The 17,628-nt window shown below is 35.0% G+C and overlaps 1 protein-coding gene across 1 annotated transcript in view; it reads left to right on the plus strand.

Annotated features, from left to right (window-relative positions):
- The window catches only part of LOC136678792 (RING-type E3 ubiquitin-protein ligase PPIL2-like), a 41,042-nt gene that overhangs the window by 13,594 nt on the left and 9,820 nt on the right, over positions 1-17,628 (plus strand). The window contains exons 10-14 of the mRNA XM_066656929.1: positions 3,128-3,288; positions 6,978-7,053; positions 8,207-8,313; positions 11,136-11,225; positions 11,996-12,029. Coding sequence (XP_066513026.1) covers positions 3,128-3,288; positions 6,978-7,053; positions 8,207-8,313; positions 11,136-11,225; positions 11,996-12,029 — 468 coding nt within the window. The remainder of the gene's footprint in view (positions 1-3,127; positions 3,289-6,977; positions 7,054-8,206; positions 8,314-11,135; positions 11,226-11,995; positions 12,030-17,628) is intronic.

A 17,628-nucleotide genomic window follows, 5' to 3' on the forward strand; every position in this document is an offset into this window, starting at 1 on the left:
ATGATTTATTCATTTTAATAATGTTAGATAAAAATTCATATTAGAAATTGCATTACTTGATATATGTTAAGCCATAAATACACTGTGCAATTTTGGAAATCGTGTTTATTGGTGATAAACTCGCACACTGCGTGTGAAACTCAGCGGAGATTTGTCTACATACAAACACACAGTTCAGCAGAATGACACCCTGTGTAACAAAAATCTTGAGAAAGTCTATTTTTTTCTGACTTTTACAATGCTACATGTTGTAATTCCACAAAATCAGAGAGGAGACATGGACCAAGCAAAATTGTGAATAATCCTAAAATTCAGTTGGCTAAGTCTGGCTTTTAAATCTGGCCAAAATCACACATTGTATGCCGGGTTTTATTAACCACCATCTATCTATCTGGTAAAGATATTTTCTGAATAATTCAACACAAGATGTAGACTTTTTGTGTTGGCCATCAGTTCAGGGAAGTGACTCTCATGCATTATGTTGATGTTCAGTACCTTCTCATCGTGGGATTAGAGCTGTTAAGTTTGATTAAGTAACCGTGTAATGCAGATTACTCTAGCCATGGTGGTTTGAATAGATTAATTAGGCAATGAGGCAGATCTTATCAAGGGGCCATTTCAGCTGAATGAAGTGTGAAGGGCAAAATCTAAGACCAGAACTCACTCTGTTAGCCAGCACAGTGAATTGAAAAGTCCGCCCCATAGGACCTGCCTGTCATAGTTCAGCGCAGCTAATGTACTATGATGGGGAAAAAAATGGACACAGTATGTATTGCTGTATTGTAATAGTTCAGTCACATCAGATTTACATAGTTGTCCCCTTAAATATTATTTTTCCGTTAAGACATGCTTCGTGTTCAAAGTTTTATATGGTTTTGCCTTGAAGTGAAAAGGCCAATGTGACTACGAAAGATAAAAGAAAGAGGCTTATAGCAATTACCATTGTCCTAAGTGTCTGTTCTAAGTGTCATCTCTCTCTTTCACTCCCCTCTCTCTCTCTCTCTCTCTCTCTCTCTCTGTCTTTCTCTCCTTATTTATTCATTTATTTATTTTATAATTATTACATCCTCCCTTCTCTTTAAAAAAAAAGCTGCTACAAAGGGTTCTTTGATCGATACCATAGAAGAGACATATTTGGTTGAATAAGGAACTGTGTTTAAGAGATATGTGAGTGTGAAGAATCTTTTATATGTTTAAAAATCCATCACTTGATCTTAAGGTCTTTTACCAGTTTAAATATATTGGCAAAAATTGTTGTTTATCGAATCAAACGTGGTTCTTCTATGGCATTATTCAGAGAACCATTGTAGCATCTTTATTTTTGTAAGAGTAATAGTAATTGGGTAATAGAACATTGAGTAATATAATGACGGTCTATAAATTCAAGTTTATATCGTTGTTGTTGTTGTTATTATCATTATTATCATGAATTGTGTGGTATACTATATGCATTATGCACATCATGCACAAGCCTCAAACATGCTAAGTTGATTCTTTTCTCTAATAGCATATTTTAGATTCTGACACAGACATACAAACGCCAGAAGGTCTGGAAACCTTTGCAACATTGTTTAAAATTAATTACGTTTTTATTTATTCTTGAAATTTTATTTCACTGACAAAAGTACAAAGAATATATATTCCAGTGTTTACTAACCAACTTTAAGAATAAACATATAAAAAATTTGAATTTGATGCCTGCAAAGCACTCGAGAGAATTTGGGAGGGAGCAAAATAAAAGTGAAAAGTTGTCTCATTGTTTTGAAACATTACACTATAAGTAGGTGAATACAAAAATTATGAAAGGAGCATTCACAAAATGCTTAGTCTTTGCCAGTGTAAATAGGAAGTTTCTCATCACTTTATGCCAAATTCCAAATAGTCCAAACAGGACATTTTTTTTCAGTGTAAGATTGCAAAGAATTTAGGTCTCTCATCATCTACTTAATATGTGAAGTGACCTAGAGAAATACCAGTCCATGTAGGGTTAGGCTGGACACAAATGTTGAATGAGCTGGGCCTCTGAGCCCTGAGATGGCACTGCATAAAAAATTGCACCTGACTGACATGCTACAGTGATAAATGTAACCACATCGTCTTTGGAGCCACATTGTCTGTTATCATTGAAAGTTGATGTTCACAATTTTAATCCAATACACTTTTTATAAAATTCAGAGTGTTTGCTAGCTCTTGTCTGTTTGCCTGCTGTTTCCACGCAGCCCTGGCCCGGAAAATGGGAAACAGCATCTGGAGGCATATGGTTAATGGCAAGATATCAGAACATTGAAAAGAGATGAAGATGTTGCTCTATTCCTGTTCCATAGATGGGAAACAGTGACTTATTTTTGTTGTTACAGTTATATCACTTAAGGAGGAGCTGAATGCAAATTTGGGAAACATCAAACTTTCCATGAAAGCAAAAAACATATTGAAAGTTAAAGAAAATGAAACAGCAGACAATTAACACTTGAACCATGAACAAACTATAGTAGGCTTTTCACTCAAACATACAGTTCCACACTGGGTTTTCAGAGAGGCATAGACTACTGGCAAGATGGCTTGTTTTCCTGGGAATCCATGTTTTTTTAGCAGGACAATGTCATGTCTCATTCTGTACATGCTACAACTACATGGCTTCATAGACACAGACTACATGCATTTGACTGGCCCTTTTCCTTTGGTACGTCATGAAGAGGAGAAACTCAGCAACAACCAGGGACTGTTGAACAGCTGAGCTCTTATATCAATCTTGTGAATGCACAAAAATTCCACTTGCAAAATGTAACAATTAGTGTCCTTAGTTCAAAAATAAAAATCTAAACTGCATGTAACAGTGTTACATGTGTCACAGCTTTTGGTGTGTTTTAGGCATCAAAATCTAAGTGCTTATATTTACAAAATACAATCAGTTTGTTTACTGAAGATAATGAAACCTTTTAGTGCTTTTTAATTCATATAAAACTTCCAGAGAATTAACATGTCACAGATTCTTGTTTGCAATGCATTTTTGGAATGCAAGGTTTTATTTATCTATTTTTTTTTTATATATATATATTTATAACTTCTAACTTTATATATATATCCATCATATAATCAACCATATTGTCTGATTTTCCTCTTTTTGTAGATGAAGAAAAAGCTAAACAGGACCCAGCATATCACCTGAAAAGCACGAATCTGGAGACGAGAGAGACCCTGGCTGAGCTCTATAAGGAGTATAAGGGAGATGATCTGCTAGCCTCTACCATGAAAGAGCCTGAGGCCAAAAAGACAGATAAACTCAATGCAGTAAGTACAGCGTGCAGAAAGCTCTATGAGAGTGCCAGCCTTTTTCTTTCTCTGCATTTTTTGTAGAGGAAGGAAATAATTTCTCGTATGTGACTTCTCTTTTGTTTCATTTATGATTCTTTTGATGACTTAAGAGCTGAGTTCGGTTTTTGACTGGCAGAGTGTAGGTTTTAACAATACAAATATTACAGGCCCATTCTGTCTTGGTGTTGTGACGTCTGTCACATGTAGTGTAGCTGAATTAGGTAGTAAAAAAAAAAAAGAAGCAGCAGGCAAGCAAGCTTTTGAATTGTTTTGTTGACATCTACTCCATGAACACACACATGAGTATTTTTAAGAACATTACGCTATTTGCATATTATTTACATGCTGTTTACATGTTGGTAAATATACTCCAGACCTGAAAAGTGGGCCTAGCTAAAAAGCTAAAACATAATTAAAATTGTAGTTTAGTGGCTGTCCTGCTTCTCTTTTCTAACGTTTAAAGCTTACGGCTGAGATGAGATATGAACGACCTTTTTTTAAACTTAAAGAAATAAAGGCACTAAAAAAGGTTCTTTGCAGTTATGCCACAGCAGAACCAATTTTTCTTCATCAGAGAACCGGTCAAAGAACTATTTTCACTATTATCACAATTAAGCTATGTCTTTCGAAGTTGCACTCTTGTAGCACAAGCAGAAATAAACCCAGCTTTATCTTCCTGATCAAGTATTTACTAGAAGAATACTTAACCTCAGTGGCAGCACAAGTCACTAAAATCACTGTTTCAGGTTGCATTTCTTTATGCAGCAGCAAACTGTGACAGTGGTTTTCCCGTGTACTCCCGAGCCCATGTGGCTTTTATATGTCTGTAGCATGACAGTTTCTTATGCAATGTCATGTGAGAGCTTAAAGGTCACACTCATTCAGCAGTGGTTTCCAGCCTTGCCCCAAACGGACTTTTTTGAATTCATCTGGATTTCCTTAATCTTTTCACAGTATTATGAACGATAGACCTAAATTCTTTGCCATCTTACATTCTGCAATGGTCTTCTTTGAACTTTTTGACAATACTTTCACCAGATTTTAGTACAGATTTTGGTCAGCCACAACATTTTTAAAGTAATTTCTTGTTACAATTTTTGGGTAATATATGTGTAAGAGAACTAAAAATCGCAGAATATTGTTTTAATATTGGAGCTGGGTTTTGCATAATCACAGAACTTAAATACATCATACTGACACTGAAAATCAGATTTTTTTTTAAATATTGAACAGATGAAGAAGCAGCAGTCATACCATAATAAAAAAAAATACTATTGCATTTAAAATACAGCATGTAGATGGTCAGTGCATCCGTTATTTGAAAGAATCCTTAAGAAACTAAAAGAGCTACATTGCTTTTTACTGCATAGTTTTTAAGGTGTGGTGTATGAGCAATGCATTGTTTTGGTTTGTGAGGTATTTGCTATTGTTATTTGATTTTCTTCATGACTGGGTTTGCCTTAGACACTTCTGTGCTATGAAGTGGGTCATCTTGCTTGTGTGTCTGTGTATGTGAAAGAGAGTGACTGCATTATAAGGTGAATCCTGCCTCTCAGACACTGCCACCATCACACAGTAACTGGAGCAGAAGATAACGCCTCTCACAGTCCACAAAACGCGACACGGGAGCATAAATGCTCACAGTACAAGCCAACGTCAAGATGACAGCAACTGTCATAATGCATGACAAATTGATCATGTTGTCATGCCTTATTTGAGAGCTTGAATATTGAAAAAGAACACACATTTTCTTACATGTTATAAGCCAGTGACTAACAGGCTTTAGCTGTGTCCAGAATTCTGACTCATCATGAGTCAAGCCCTTGTACGTTTTCTGTGCTGTGGCTGTTCTGTGCACTGAGTACATTACATTGGCCTTTCTTTCCTCCACTTATATTAGCTCAGGTTCTGGCACATCTGCCCCCATGCTTTCAGCTATATTAACTTTGCTAGCTCAGCCTATTCACACAAAACTGTTGCTTTAATTGGCTGGGCTGTGGGCATGAATGCCAGGTTATTTCAGCCAGGCCACTGCTGGATTTGACACACTGCTACGTAAATAGCCTGGCATTCAAGCTTAGTTTGTCCTTAATTCTAATCGTAAAATCTGAGGTCAGCCCTTTTTTTTCACTGCTTCGGTGTTGGGTCAAGCTGCGATGCCATGAATAAAAAGTAGACGTATATGGAAAATTCATAAAATCAGGATGTAAAAATGCATGCTTGGTTAAAATTAACCAGGGATTAACTAGATTTTGTCTGCTTAGAAATGGTTATAATGGATAGAAATAGTTTCTATGCTTTGATTTATCTAATTTGTAGTCAAAACTGAAATTGTAAACATGTTGCATCAGGATGAAGCAGAAAATATATTTGACAAAAAAGGAGCTTCAATAGCTAAATATAACCAAAGCCTAGTTTTGGAAACTTTTTTTCTATACATTTTACTTTGACTTTTCCCCTTCTTATCAAATCTCCTTAGAGAGATACCTTGGAGGAAATTTATATCTAACTACTAAATGTACATAAAAACAATTTTGATGGGAAAGTCAGTAAATGGAAATTAATCTCTGATGTTTGCACATTATTGAATTTGTTTGATTTTTAGACTGAAATCCCTAAATATCTTAATACATCCCAAGGATGTCCTCTGCTTGTTAAACGTTGGCATCTCTTCTGGTTTGTGTTGCTTTTAGATGGGTGGAATGTGTGCTTGGACAGCATTATAGCATAGCTATGTGTGTGTAGCTCACTCTAATACTTCCTGACAAGCTTGGCTTCTTTGCTGGAGTGTCATGCATCTTTCTGCAGTGGAGAGAAGCAGCAGGCCACTACAGGACACTGAGGTTTTCAGAATGACGCATCTGGACATTACCATAAATTGTGATAACACAAGGAAATAAAGAGAGGGAACAGTTCTGCTGTTGAGAATCATCATTCATTGACAGAAAACACCAGCTTTTTTTAGCCAAATTTTTGAAGCATATGGATGATTACTACAGACTAATTTTCATGTACTTAGAAAAGAACTGTTGCTTGTTGACTCAGTATACTCTTACACACCAGTGAGTAGGCATTGAAACTGAAGCTAAAACAACAGTCCTTTGGCTTCTATTAAATGTGTGCTTCAAGTGAATGAGATTTATTTTCTCTTACTAAATAGAGGAAGTTAAAGGAAACTATTCTATCACCAAGTACAGGGAAATTACATTCACTCACAGTTGAAGCCAATGAGAAGTTGTGTTAACATCTGCCCACTGACTTTTATTGTGTCTTTCATGTGAATAAGTCTTCTATACTTTTCCGTTCTAAGAATGGTGCAACATATTAATCATTCTCTGTGGAAACTGACCTTATGCTGCAAATGCAGCAGACAGACAGTACATTAAACAAACACTTCACTGTTTCTTGAACAGTGCCTGTTACAGGTGAGAAGTCATTTGTGCCATTAGAGTGGCTCAGAGTATGAGAGGAGGAGAAAAGAGGGCACTTGAATCTTCAACTCTGGCTGTGACCTGTGCTTACTTCCTCTTTCACAATCACACTTTGACCCTTCGATCGAAGTTTAGTTTCAGATCTTCAAGAAGAAAAAAATTATTTCCATATTCCACTGTCAGTGATCTCTCTTTTTTTTTTTTTCCCCTCCCCTCCCCGCTTTCTTATTTTAGGCTCATTACTCCACAGGTAGAGTGTCTGCCTCTTTTACTTCCACTGCTATGACGCCAGCCACCATACATGAAGCAGGTAGTTTTTGTTTCTTTGTTTTTAAACACAGTTTACAGTCATGTTCACATTTTTTTCACAATTTTTACTATGCTCGAGTGCTCTTAAACATAATACAAATATCTATACACAAAAAATGTATATACAAAGCAATAACTTTCATGCAATGGAGAATTATTATATGTATGTTTGAGTGAAAATTATTATATGGAGAACTATTATATGTGTACATGTGTAAAAAAAAAAAAAAAGTTTATTTTTGGCTCAACTAATGATGAATAACTTCTTTTTATCCATTCATCATGATAAGAATATAGCATTTTGAATGTAATCTATATTTAATTGTCTTCATAAAATGTTTGCTGCACATGTAAACTATTACAAGCACCAAATCCAGAAAGGTTGCGACATTTTGTAAAATGCAATAAAATCAATTCTCTTTGAGTTTTGTAAATATCAACACATTTATAATTTGTGGTCTGCAACACTGCACATTGTTTATGTTAGATGATAAAAGATATAAATTCTTTCCAATCTTGCATTTTTTTAAACTCTATTTTATATGCAAAGCTGGGCCTTTGGAAAAGACTTCTTTTTTGCCTTCTATCTTATGATAGAATTATGTTATAGGATGATGTTTATAGTGTAATGTATGACATGAATTTTCTGTAAAATTTGCTTTTTTGGTGTGTGATGCAGGCAGTTAATGTAAAATGTATTTATATTTACAAAGCACAAGGTGGTAAGAGAAATCATTGGAAATATTTTCTTTGAGTTTTGTCAGTTTAATAAAGTTTTAAAGGAGTTAACAAATCACAGTTAATATTTCTATTGCATTTTAATGTCCCCATTTTTTTTTTTCAGGAAATCTGAATACCTTTTTTTAATAGACTGAATATATTGGTGTTGATATTAATCACCACATAACGAGTAATAATTTTGCTGATAGTAACAAACATAATAAGTGCCATCAACATCTGGCAGTATTATCAGCCATTCATTATATCAGTGAACCAGTCCATGTTGGAGCAAATGTTACTCATGGTAGCATTAATGCAGTAGACTCTATGAGACATAATTACAAACTTGTATGTGAGTGACCTTTTCTCTTCATGTTCTAGACAGTTCTCTGAAATGGAAAATGAAATCCTCCTTTCTCTCCCACTTTTTTCAGATGCCATAGCAGACGATACAGTACGCTACAAGTATGTGAAGAAGAAGGGTTATGTTCGCCTTCACACAAACAAAGGAGACTTGAATCTGGAACTGCATTGTGATAAGGTGACCGGGCACTTATATATGTGTGTGTGTGTGTTTATTTTATTATATAATAAATAATATTGTCAGAATAATTTATACAAAAGACGAGGTTTATATAGTGTACAAATGTTCCTGTAGTAGAATCATACCTTTGCAAGGATATATGTAAATTCTTCAATGCTGTACGGCTAGAGTAATTAAAGTTGGAAAGCAAATTTAAGTGTTTTAATTTAAGACTAAAAGCAACATAATTCTTTGAACAATATTAATCATTAGTAGTGAAATATCTTTATAAAGAAAGATAGTCATTCCTACTTTTGGAAAAAACACGATATTTGGAAACCGATTCTATTACAGGACCTGTCCAGCCATTTCAAGCTTCCAAACTACTGTAGGTAAACTGTAATTGTATTGGGTATGTAGTGTGCATAATTGTTCTGTCTCTGGAGGAAAGCTAAAAGAGCTTGCTGATTTTCTACAAGTTTTCCAGTTGCCATCCCAAGTGAGGAGTCTTTTATGTAGTTAATTAGGGAAAATGGCCGCGTAATGTTCTCAAATTAAAGTTAAACATTTAATTATTGCATGTGTATAAGGGCTTTGAATACAGGGAAAACTGTCTCTGATTGTTAGATAAGGCTTAGGGTTATACAGGCACAAACAGACAATTAGGGCATGTTATAAACACTGAAGTGGTTAGTTAGTGCAAAATTTGTTCATTTAAAGGGGAATTCCAGTTTATAAAATTTTGACGTCATTCAATATTTATGATTATAAAAAGTATTTAGTGATGTTTTTGATGAGAAATGTGTAATTCTTACCGTGATGGTAATGATAGAAGCCACAAATCCAAAAAAATCATGTCTCTTTGAATATTTTTTTAATCAATACAAACATCACTCATATCCACTTAGATATATTTTGTAAATTCACCTGTTGTTTTGAGAGTAATAAGTTAAATGTTTTATTTTCTGGACAATCTAGTTCATGGTTTTTATCTGAAACACTGTAAAGAATTGTTTCTCTGTCGTGTGCAGTTTTGGAATGTGTTTGTTTACATTCTGTATGAATTTACACAAAATGTGGAATAACTCTTTACCAAATACAATATGGTATTAAATTTAAAGGTAAACATCACGGACTGCTTACTAAACTGTGATAATACATTCCTTCTTTTTATGTCTTTTTTGCTTTCTTTTCTCTGCCTGTTCATGAAAACCAATGTAGGCCTCCTGATGAAAGTGTCTGTCTGTGTGTATGTATGTGAGAGAGAGAGAGAATGGTGTGTGCCAGAATGGTTTTGTTTGTGTGTGTGTGTGTGTGTGTGTGTTTTTGTGTCCGTCAGCGGGGGGTGAAGTAAAGGCTGCCTTGCAGGCATAGTGACAACCCTCTCCAGTCTTGCCCCCAGTAACCAGGAGCTATTTTTGCCTCCTCCTATTGGCAGTCAGCTTGTCAAATCAGGATAAAGAAAAGAAGTCACAGTGATAAGAAAATAACCCTCTGCCTTTGTGTGGCTCCTCCCCTGGCTCCACCCCTCTCCCCCCTCCTTCCACTGTGCTGGGTTTCTATTTGAAGCTCACTGTTTATGAATTAACATTTTGTTTTTGTCTACCACTTTCCTCTCCTTCTCCACATTTTACACTTTGACAGTCTATGAAAGAACCAGTTGCTGTTCAGATTATCCCAGCATGTTTCTCTTGAAAGTCATTGAATTAAATGCCTGCTGGTATTATTTATTTAATTAACTAATTGTTAATTTTTTATGGGCTTGTGTAATGAGCTTTTATTCTGCAGTAAATTATTCTCATAGCTGTTTGAATATGTGTGTTTTGAGTTGTATCAGAATAATTTTGAAATAACTTATTTGACCCATAATTTTAAAATATAATAATAATAATAATAATAATAATAATAATAATAATAATAATAATAACAATAATAATAAAATACTATTGACTTTTGTGCCATGTTTTTGATATCCAGGGCAAACACAATTTTTTCAGTGAACGCAGTGGTTTTGTTCAAAGTGTGTGGTGAGGCAAGGTTTTCAAATTCTAATCTTAAAATACCATTTGCCTTTTGGATTATTTTGAAGAGTCTTTACACCAGTTTTCCTGCAAAGAGAAATGGTCCTTACTCATCATATGACATATTATCTCTGTCATAATTTTTCCTCAATCGACATCACATTAAAATGGTTTGCCATTGAGCAGAATGTGAACATTTTACTCCATTTCAGTTTAATGGATGAAGCAGTATCAACCACCATATGATCAGAATTGCATGTTTCAGGCGTTTTTAACATTTCTTAGTCTAATAATTCTGGCTGATATTTGGCTGCCACTACCATTAACATTAAGTACAGAATAGTAGAAATATGCCATAATATATCTACTTTAATGACTGACTTGAGATGGCTTGTTTGGCTGCTTCATTATAGCCTGGAGCAGAAACACCAGGAAAACTGTCAAGAATATGTCAGGAGCTGAAATTCCTAGAAAATCAATGAAGAACTCAAACAGAATCACTAAGTTCTTTGAAGAGTTGCACAAGTGCCTGCAAATCAGCAGTGACTGTTTACACCTTTACCTTCTATCCTCTTGGCCGTCTAGCATTTGTTTGTGTGAAATGTGCTCTAAATTCTTACTTAGTCTGTGTTTGTTTGGCATAATGATCAAAGCCACCTGATTCTTCTGCACTTAATAAATTAATCAAATGTAATTGTTAAGACAGAAAAAAAAACTAGTGCAAACATAAAGATTTGTAAGAATCCCTTTGTTTTAATTTTATGTTAGGGCAAATCAGTTTTTACTGAATGATAATATCATGTTTTCTCCTTCTCTAAGGTGCCCAAAGCTAGTGAGAACTTCATAAAATTGTGTAAAAAAGGCTACTATGATGGGACAATATTTCACCGTTCCATTAGAAACTTCATGGTAAGGATTGATTTACTCTATATGTTTATTGAATAAAATACCTGAACATTCCCAAAATGTTTTTAATATTTTAATGCACATTTATGCTTACTGTATTTAAACTATATTAACTCTTTTTAATGCACTAAATCGTCCATAACTGTATCAAATTGCTGTTTTGTCAGATGTTGTACATGCATTTTACAAAATAATGTCCACCGCCAATGGAACTGAGGTTTAACTGTGATTTCATTTCAGAACCTAGGAATATCTTCTGCTAGCTCTTCTTGATATTGATTTTGATAAGTGTATTCATTACTTAAGGAATCACAAAAGTACTAATTTCTTAGATGTTAGTTGACCTGAATTGAACCACACTCTGTGACTCTTTATACACACGGGTGATATTTTATCTAGGCATCCACATCAGATCCCACAACACGTGTGCGTCAAAAAGTGTTTACAGAAGCAGATTTTGTGTCATAATGGCTTCATGCATATGAGATATACTACTGAAACAGAATAGTTGGTTTGCTCCACATGTTTGTATATTGAAGAACTTAATCTTTCAGGCTGAGCCTGCTTACATTATTTATGCTCCTCACTCTCTAGCTAAGCCTGTGACAGCTGGCCATACAAACATGTGAGAGTTAATGCAAGCATCCATGTTGAGCTTTATGATTTATGCTGACCGAAATATATCATATGCTGTAAATACAGGTAAATCAGTAGATACTTTTTTTTAGTTATGAGTCATATGAATTATTGTTTATGTTAATTCTCTATTCTAGATTCAAGGAGGAGATCCCACAGGCACTGGTACAGGTAAGATTTTTTTCTTGCATATGATGAACAGCACTTGTGCACAAATAACAAAGCCATTCTCTCACAGGCTGATTGTTCATTTTGGAAAAGTACATTTAACATTAGAATGGTGCTATTTGAAGTGACTTTTATGAAGATTTACTGCCTCTGGATAGGCCACAGCTCCTGTGCTAAAGCACTGAAGAGCCGTGGGTGTAGAGGTAATTATACAGGTCATTTTATTCACCACTTTGACGGAGGCCGGTTGTGAAGTGAGTCATAGCTCTAAATAAATCTTTTGTCAGTTGCAACCAGAACTTTCTCGCCATTGAACAATTACTTAAACAACTGCTAACCGCATCTTTAATTGTGTGATAAAGAGAACACCACTTGGAGGGCTTCAGAATTTTTTTTTTCAACTGCATTTTTAATGTATTAAGTGCTAGGACCCACTATGATATAAAGTCTGTTAACTCAACATACTTTATCATATAAACCGACAGACAGATATTTTCTTCTGTTATCAGTGTATTCAGTGGGAAATATGCTCAGTTACAACAGAGAGTAATTTCAACACATACCAAGGAAACAATAGATAGAAATTAAAATGTTGAAAAATGCAATTCCTTTGGTTCTGTAGATATGTGGCCAGATATTCCCATGGTTGTTCTAGTAACAGTGTAAAAGTATGTATTGCTCCTGATGGTGTAATAAAAGAAAGTGGTTATGGTACTTGAACTTAATCACAGAGATGCTGCCATGCAAGTATACCCTTGTTTATCTAAAGAACTGATGAGCAAAGGCCTTCTGCAGGGACTTCACTAGAGTCCAGCACTCTATATATAGAGATAGCATCATTAAAAATGCACTAGCCTGTACCAGAGAAACAACAAAAAGTATACTGGGTTTAGATGTAAAACACAGATGTTATGTTCAGGTCTTTATGATGCCTTACATGGAAGTAAATGGTGGATTGTTATATTAGAGGGATATAATGTACAAAATGGCATTTGTGTGTGTGTGTTTGTGTGTGTTTGTGTGTGTTTGTGTGTGTGTGTGTGTGTGTGTGTGTGTGTGAGTGAGTGATTCTTTTTTTTTTTTTTTTCCCCATTTGAGAGCGATGATGGATTTTTTTTTTTTATTCCAAAAAGAAGCACATAAGAACAAACCTCTGCACATTGTAGTAAAGCACTGTACTGTTAAACCGGTTTAGCTGTAAACCACAGTGAATTGTGTTTAAGCAGTAGTGCTGAACACTGCTGAACACACCAAACTCCTCCAGGCCCCTGAAGCTGTGTTACTGCGACACTACCTGCTGCACCACCGTGCCGCCCTCCTTTTAAATTTGTAAGTCCGCAATACAGGGCACAAACAAAAACATCTATTTCTTGGTCTTGTTCATCATTTTCTCATTCACACATATTCAGACACCTCTGCATATAAATCTCTGGCAGTTTTGGCAGTTGAAGGCAGAAAGGTGACCTTGGTCTGGTACAAATGTGTTCAGTGAGAGGAGCTTTTCTCTCTGCTTCAGTAGGTATGAACCTACCTAATGGACTGCTGCACAGCTTTACATGAGTGAATTGGTGTGTGGGTGTGTGCGTTTTTGACTAATATATATATATATATATATATGTGTGTGTATGTGTGTTTGCATAAAACAGCCTTATGTGTTTTTGAGCTGGGCGCTCTAACTCAATCTTAACTTCTAGTCTCACAAGGAAGACTTCTGTCTTCAGAAAGTCTGTTGCATTTTGTCATGTGTTGTGGTCAATTGTGTCAACTGTGACATACATAAACTAACCACCTGCACACTTTTTTTTTTTTTTTTTTTTTTTTTGTTACATGAAGGGCTAGACAAACCTGGACATGATAAAATCCTGATTGTTGTTGCCAGCTTAGCATGAAGTAAAGGTACATTCCTCTGCAGTCAGAGCATCTAAAGCTGAGACACTAAACCACCTAAACAGCTTATGTATTACATAGTATCTTGACATATTGCATTGTGGATACTGTATTAACTAACAACTAGTGTATTAGTTTGTGGCCAGTGTATCAGCTCAAAGGTTGCAAATAAGGCCAAAGCACTGTAAAGCTCTGCTTTTGTTTCTTTTCTTTTTTTTTAAGCTAAGAAACCAATTTGAATGGATCATCCCAATCTGCCATTTTAAGGCTCAGTTGATGTACTTTTTGAGCATAAAGAATGCTCAAGAAACCCAACATATTACAGAACTGTACATTAATATTTCTAACATCATATTAGAAAAAGTTGGAACAGTATGGAAAATGCAGATTTCAGGGTACTTTTCATGCACATTCAATGTACATTCAAGCTGCCATCATGGAAGTGTCGATTACCTTTGCCAAGCGCACTGACTCAACCCCAAAACCATGAAAGACTCTAGATTTTGTTCTTGTTGGATGGTCCTTTTTGTCTTTGGTCCACATCACACACTGTTTATTTTCTTCCTAAAAATATCTGGAACACTGCTTCTATAACATGATTTACATAAGGCTTCTTTTTTTGGATAGTAATGTAGTAAGTGGTGTATGTGAACTCCAAATTGTAGTGCTTGACTAAGTTTGCCAAAATTATTTACATTTACATAAATGTAAAGAATCTCTTGGACACGTGGTTATATCACTAATTGATGAACAACTTTTGTGATGCAGTGCTTTCTGAAGGACTGGAGATCACAGCTTTTGGTTGTTCCCTTGCCATTTAAGCACTGAAATTCCTTCCTTGAATCATTTAATGATGAAACACACTGTAGAGAGAGAAATTTGAAAAGTTTTCTCAAACAATTGTTGACAAACTGGAGATCTACTGCCTTCTTGGGGTCTTGGGTTCTCAAAGAATACTGCATACTGCTTCAGTACCAAATCTTGACTGCAATAACATATTGGCAGCCCAAGTTTGAAATAAACTTTTTTTTTTTTTCTTACCTCATTACTATCCCCAAAATTGCAGTAAGACTAAATAGATAGCAAACATTAGGCAGAAAATAATTTGGATACATACAAGTTTCACTACAAAATGCAGATACAGAACACTACTTCTGATTTACTTGTCTGGGAAGTTACCATATTTAGCACGAACAGTGCAAGGAAACATGATTGCAGCTGCAAGAAAGCTGCCTTTTGAACACCTGCTCACATGACACTCTTTAGTGAGCAGCACATTTGTTAGTGCTCTAGCCAAACAGCAACAAATTTGTTATACTTCAAACACAGTTCTCCAAAAGCTACAGTAGCAAATGCTGAACTAGCACAGGAGCCAGTTACAAAGGGGCTAAACTAGGTACTTCTAAAAGATGTCTTCAAATGGAATTCATCTTTGAATATGGTCAAGCCTGTCTACAGGAATGATTTTCTTATTAGCTTTTTATTTTGACTTGGAAGGTGACGGTACTTGATTTACTGAAAAAAAGATATACATTCTGATGAATCTCATTTTGTCCACTCATGTCTATAACTAAACACATTAAATTTTGAAGAGGAAAATCTAAAAATCATAGGGTCAACAATGAGCAACTAAAACTATACTGATTAATCAGTTAAATATATTATATGATTAGATTTATTGCAAAAAAATTTTTCTATCATAATATAAACAAATGTTATAATTTTGATATGTACTTTTTCAGGCTCATGCAGATGTTAAATCATTCTGTAACAAAACTGTATATTGATATACACTGATACATACATTTAAATGAGGAGTTAAATGTCTGGTCAGAAAATCATTTCATTGAATGTTAATATAAGAAAATCTTAAATAATTCTTGATATCCCCAACAGTTTCTTTCTCACTCACACACTGGCATACACAATTAAACAGCTCTCCAAACACAATTCACTTAGATTCACCTTTCACTTTGTTGTAGAAATGATTCTGGCCTTTGAACCAGTATACTGTCTTCTGTAGTGTGAGTTACATTGATTTACAGAAACTCCTTTATCCTCAGTGAAGAAACATTAAGAATCGATAATTACATCTTTGATGATTGAGGGTCAGGGGGGCAGAGGACGATATAACTGTGACTGCTAAAATGGTCAGATCTGTCCCACAGGGCAACAAACAGAACATAATCAACTTGATCATCACAGCAGAGATGAAAGCTGCATGTTCCCAAATTATTTTTAACCTGACAGGAATATCATCCACTTCCTAGAATGTTTGCTCTACTCCCATTTTTAATCAAGTCAGTGGCATGGGGGGTAGGAAATGTCAACTTGGGCATAAATTATGCAGAAATGTCACTCTGGGAATGTTTACGAGGGTGCTCAGCTTTTAGAAAGTCAGATCGGTAAGCAGTGTGGTGCCGGCAGCTGCTGAGCTGGCCAGCAAAGGCCTGATCCAAGGTCAGTGGTCTTTGTAATAAATGTAATATGTAATAAAGGTTTTCATACATACTGCATGCACTATGCCTAAATAATACTTGGCATCATCTGCCACTTCGTGTGAAACATTTTATGAGTTTAATTTAGATTTATTTTAGTTGAGTATTGCAGTGTCATGTCTAAAGACACATGAACTTTGCTTACACACAAACACATACAAACAGTGGACTCTCCTGCAGAATGTATGAATGGGTTGGAAAAGGAGTTAATTAGTCCAGCATCTTTAGGGGTCTTTGGAGTAAGCGTTTGTTTATTATATCTGAAAAAGCCTTGCTGGTATGTTGTGTTTTAAACCTGCACCAATCTCATTTTGTGAGTCACTACCAGTTACATTAGCAATCAAGTAATTTACCAGTTACTTTGACAATTAATTAAGCTGGCTTGTACAGCAGTTATCTAAACATACCCCCAGAGCCACCATGAATTAATTCAGAAAACACAAGCTCATGATTTTTGAAGTAGTCTTCAATGTCTCTAACCCCAGTATCAATGAAAATTATTTAATTCTTCTTAGAAATGATGTTTTCGGCAAGACGTAGAGTTTCTTTAAACTTAAATGAACAGGCTCTTAGCTAGTTTAAAAAAATGGGTTTATTCTATAATAAAAAGCAATAAGATGTTCATAATAAATGGCATCCAAGCATTTGTCCAGAAGGTTTGCTATATTATGGTAGCAAAATATAAAGTAAAAAAATGAATTGCGGTGGAAATAGTTAATTTTATTTAAGTAGTTGGCTGAAGTGTTTTTTAATTTTTAAAATAAAGCTTTCTTAAAAATCATTTGTAGATGTAGGTACCAAACCCTGCAAACAATTTAATGTATATTTACTGTGATAAACAAAATACACGTAAGTGTATAAATCAGGAAATTTGTAATCATTTTTCATTTTTTAAGTTTTCATCACATTCCTGTGGGAGTCAGAAAATCTTCCTATTATAGATGGACTTGATGTGGCTGAAAAAAGAATAAAAGGCATTTTGTTTCCCTTAATGCTGGAACTGTTTGCTGTGCTTGTTTTTCCCTGCAGAAATCATTTGCCTTTGCAACATTAAGTTTTATGGCATTTGTCATGGATATCAAACTAAATGTGTCACTGATATTTTATTATAGCACATTAAATCTACTTTTCTCAATCATTTTCAGCTTTCATTATTATAGGAATATCCTGTTGCTATGCTGCAATCCAAATAGTAAAAGCAATTGGAGGAGCAGTCT

The sequence above is a fragment of the Hoplias malabaricus genome, chromosome Y (assembly GCF_029633855.1).
Source record: "Hoplias malabaricus isolate fHopMal1 chromosome Y, fHopMal1.hap1, whole genome shotgun sequence".
NCBI classification, from domain to species: domain Eukaryota; kingdom Metazoa; phylum Chordata; class Actinopteri; order Characiformes; family Erythrinidae; genus Hoplias; species Hoplias malabaricus.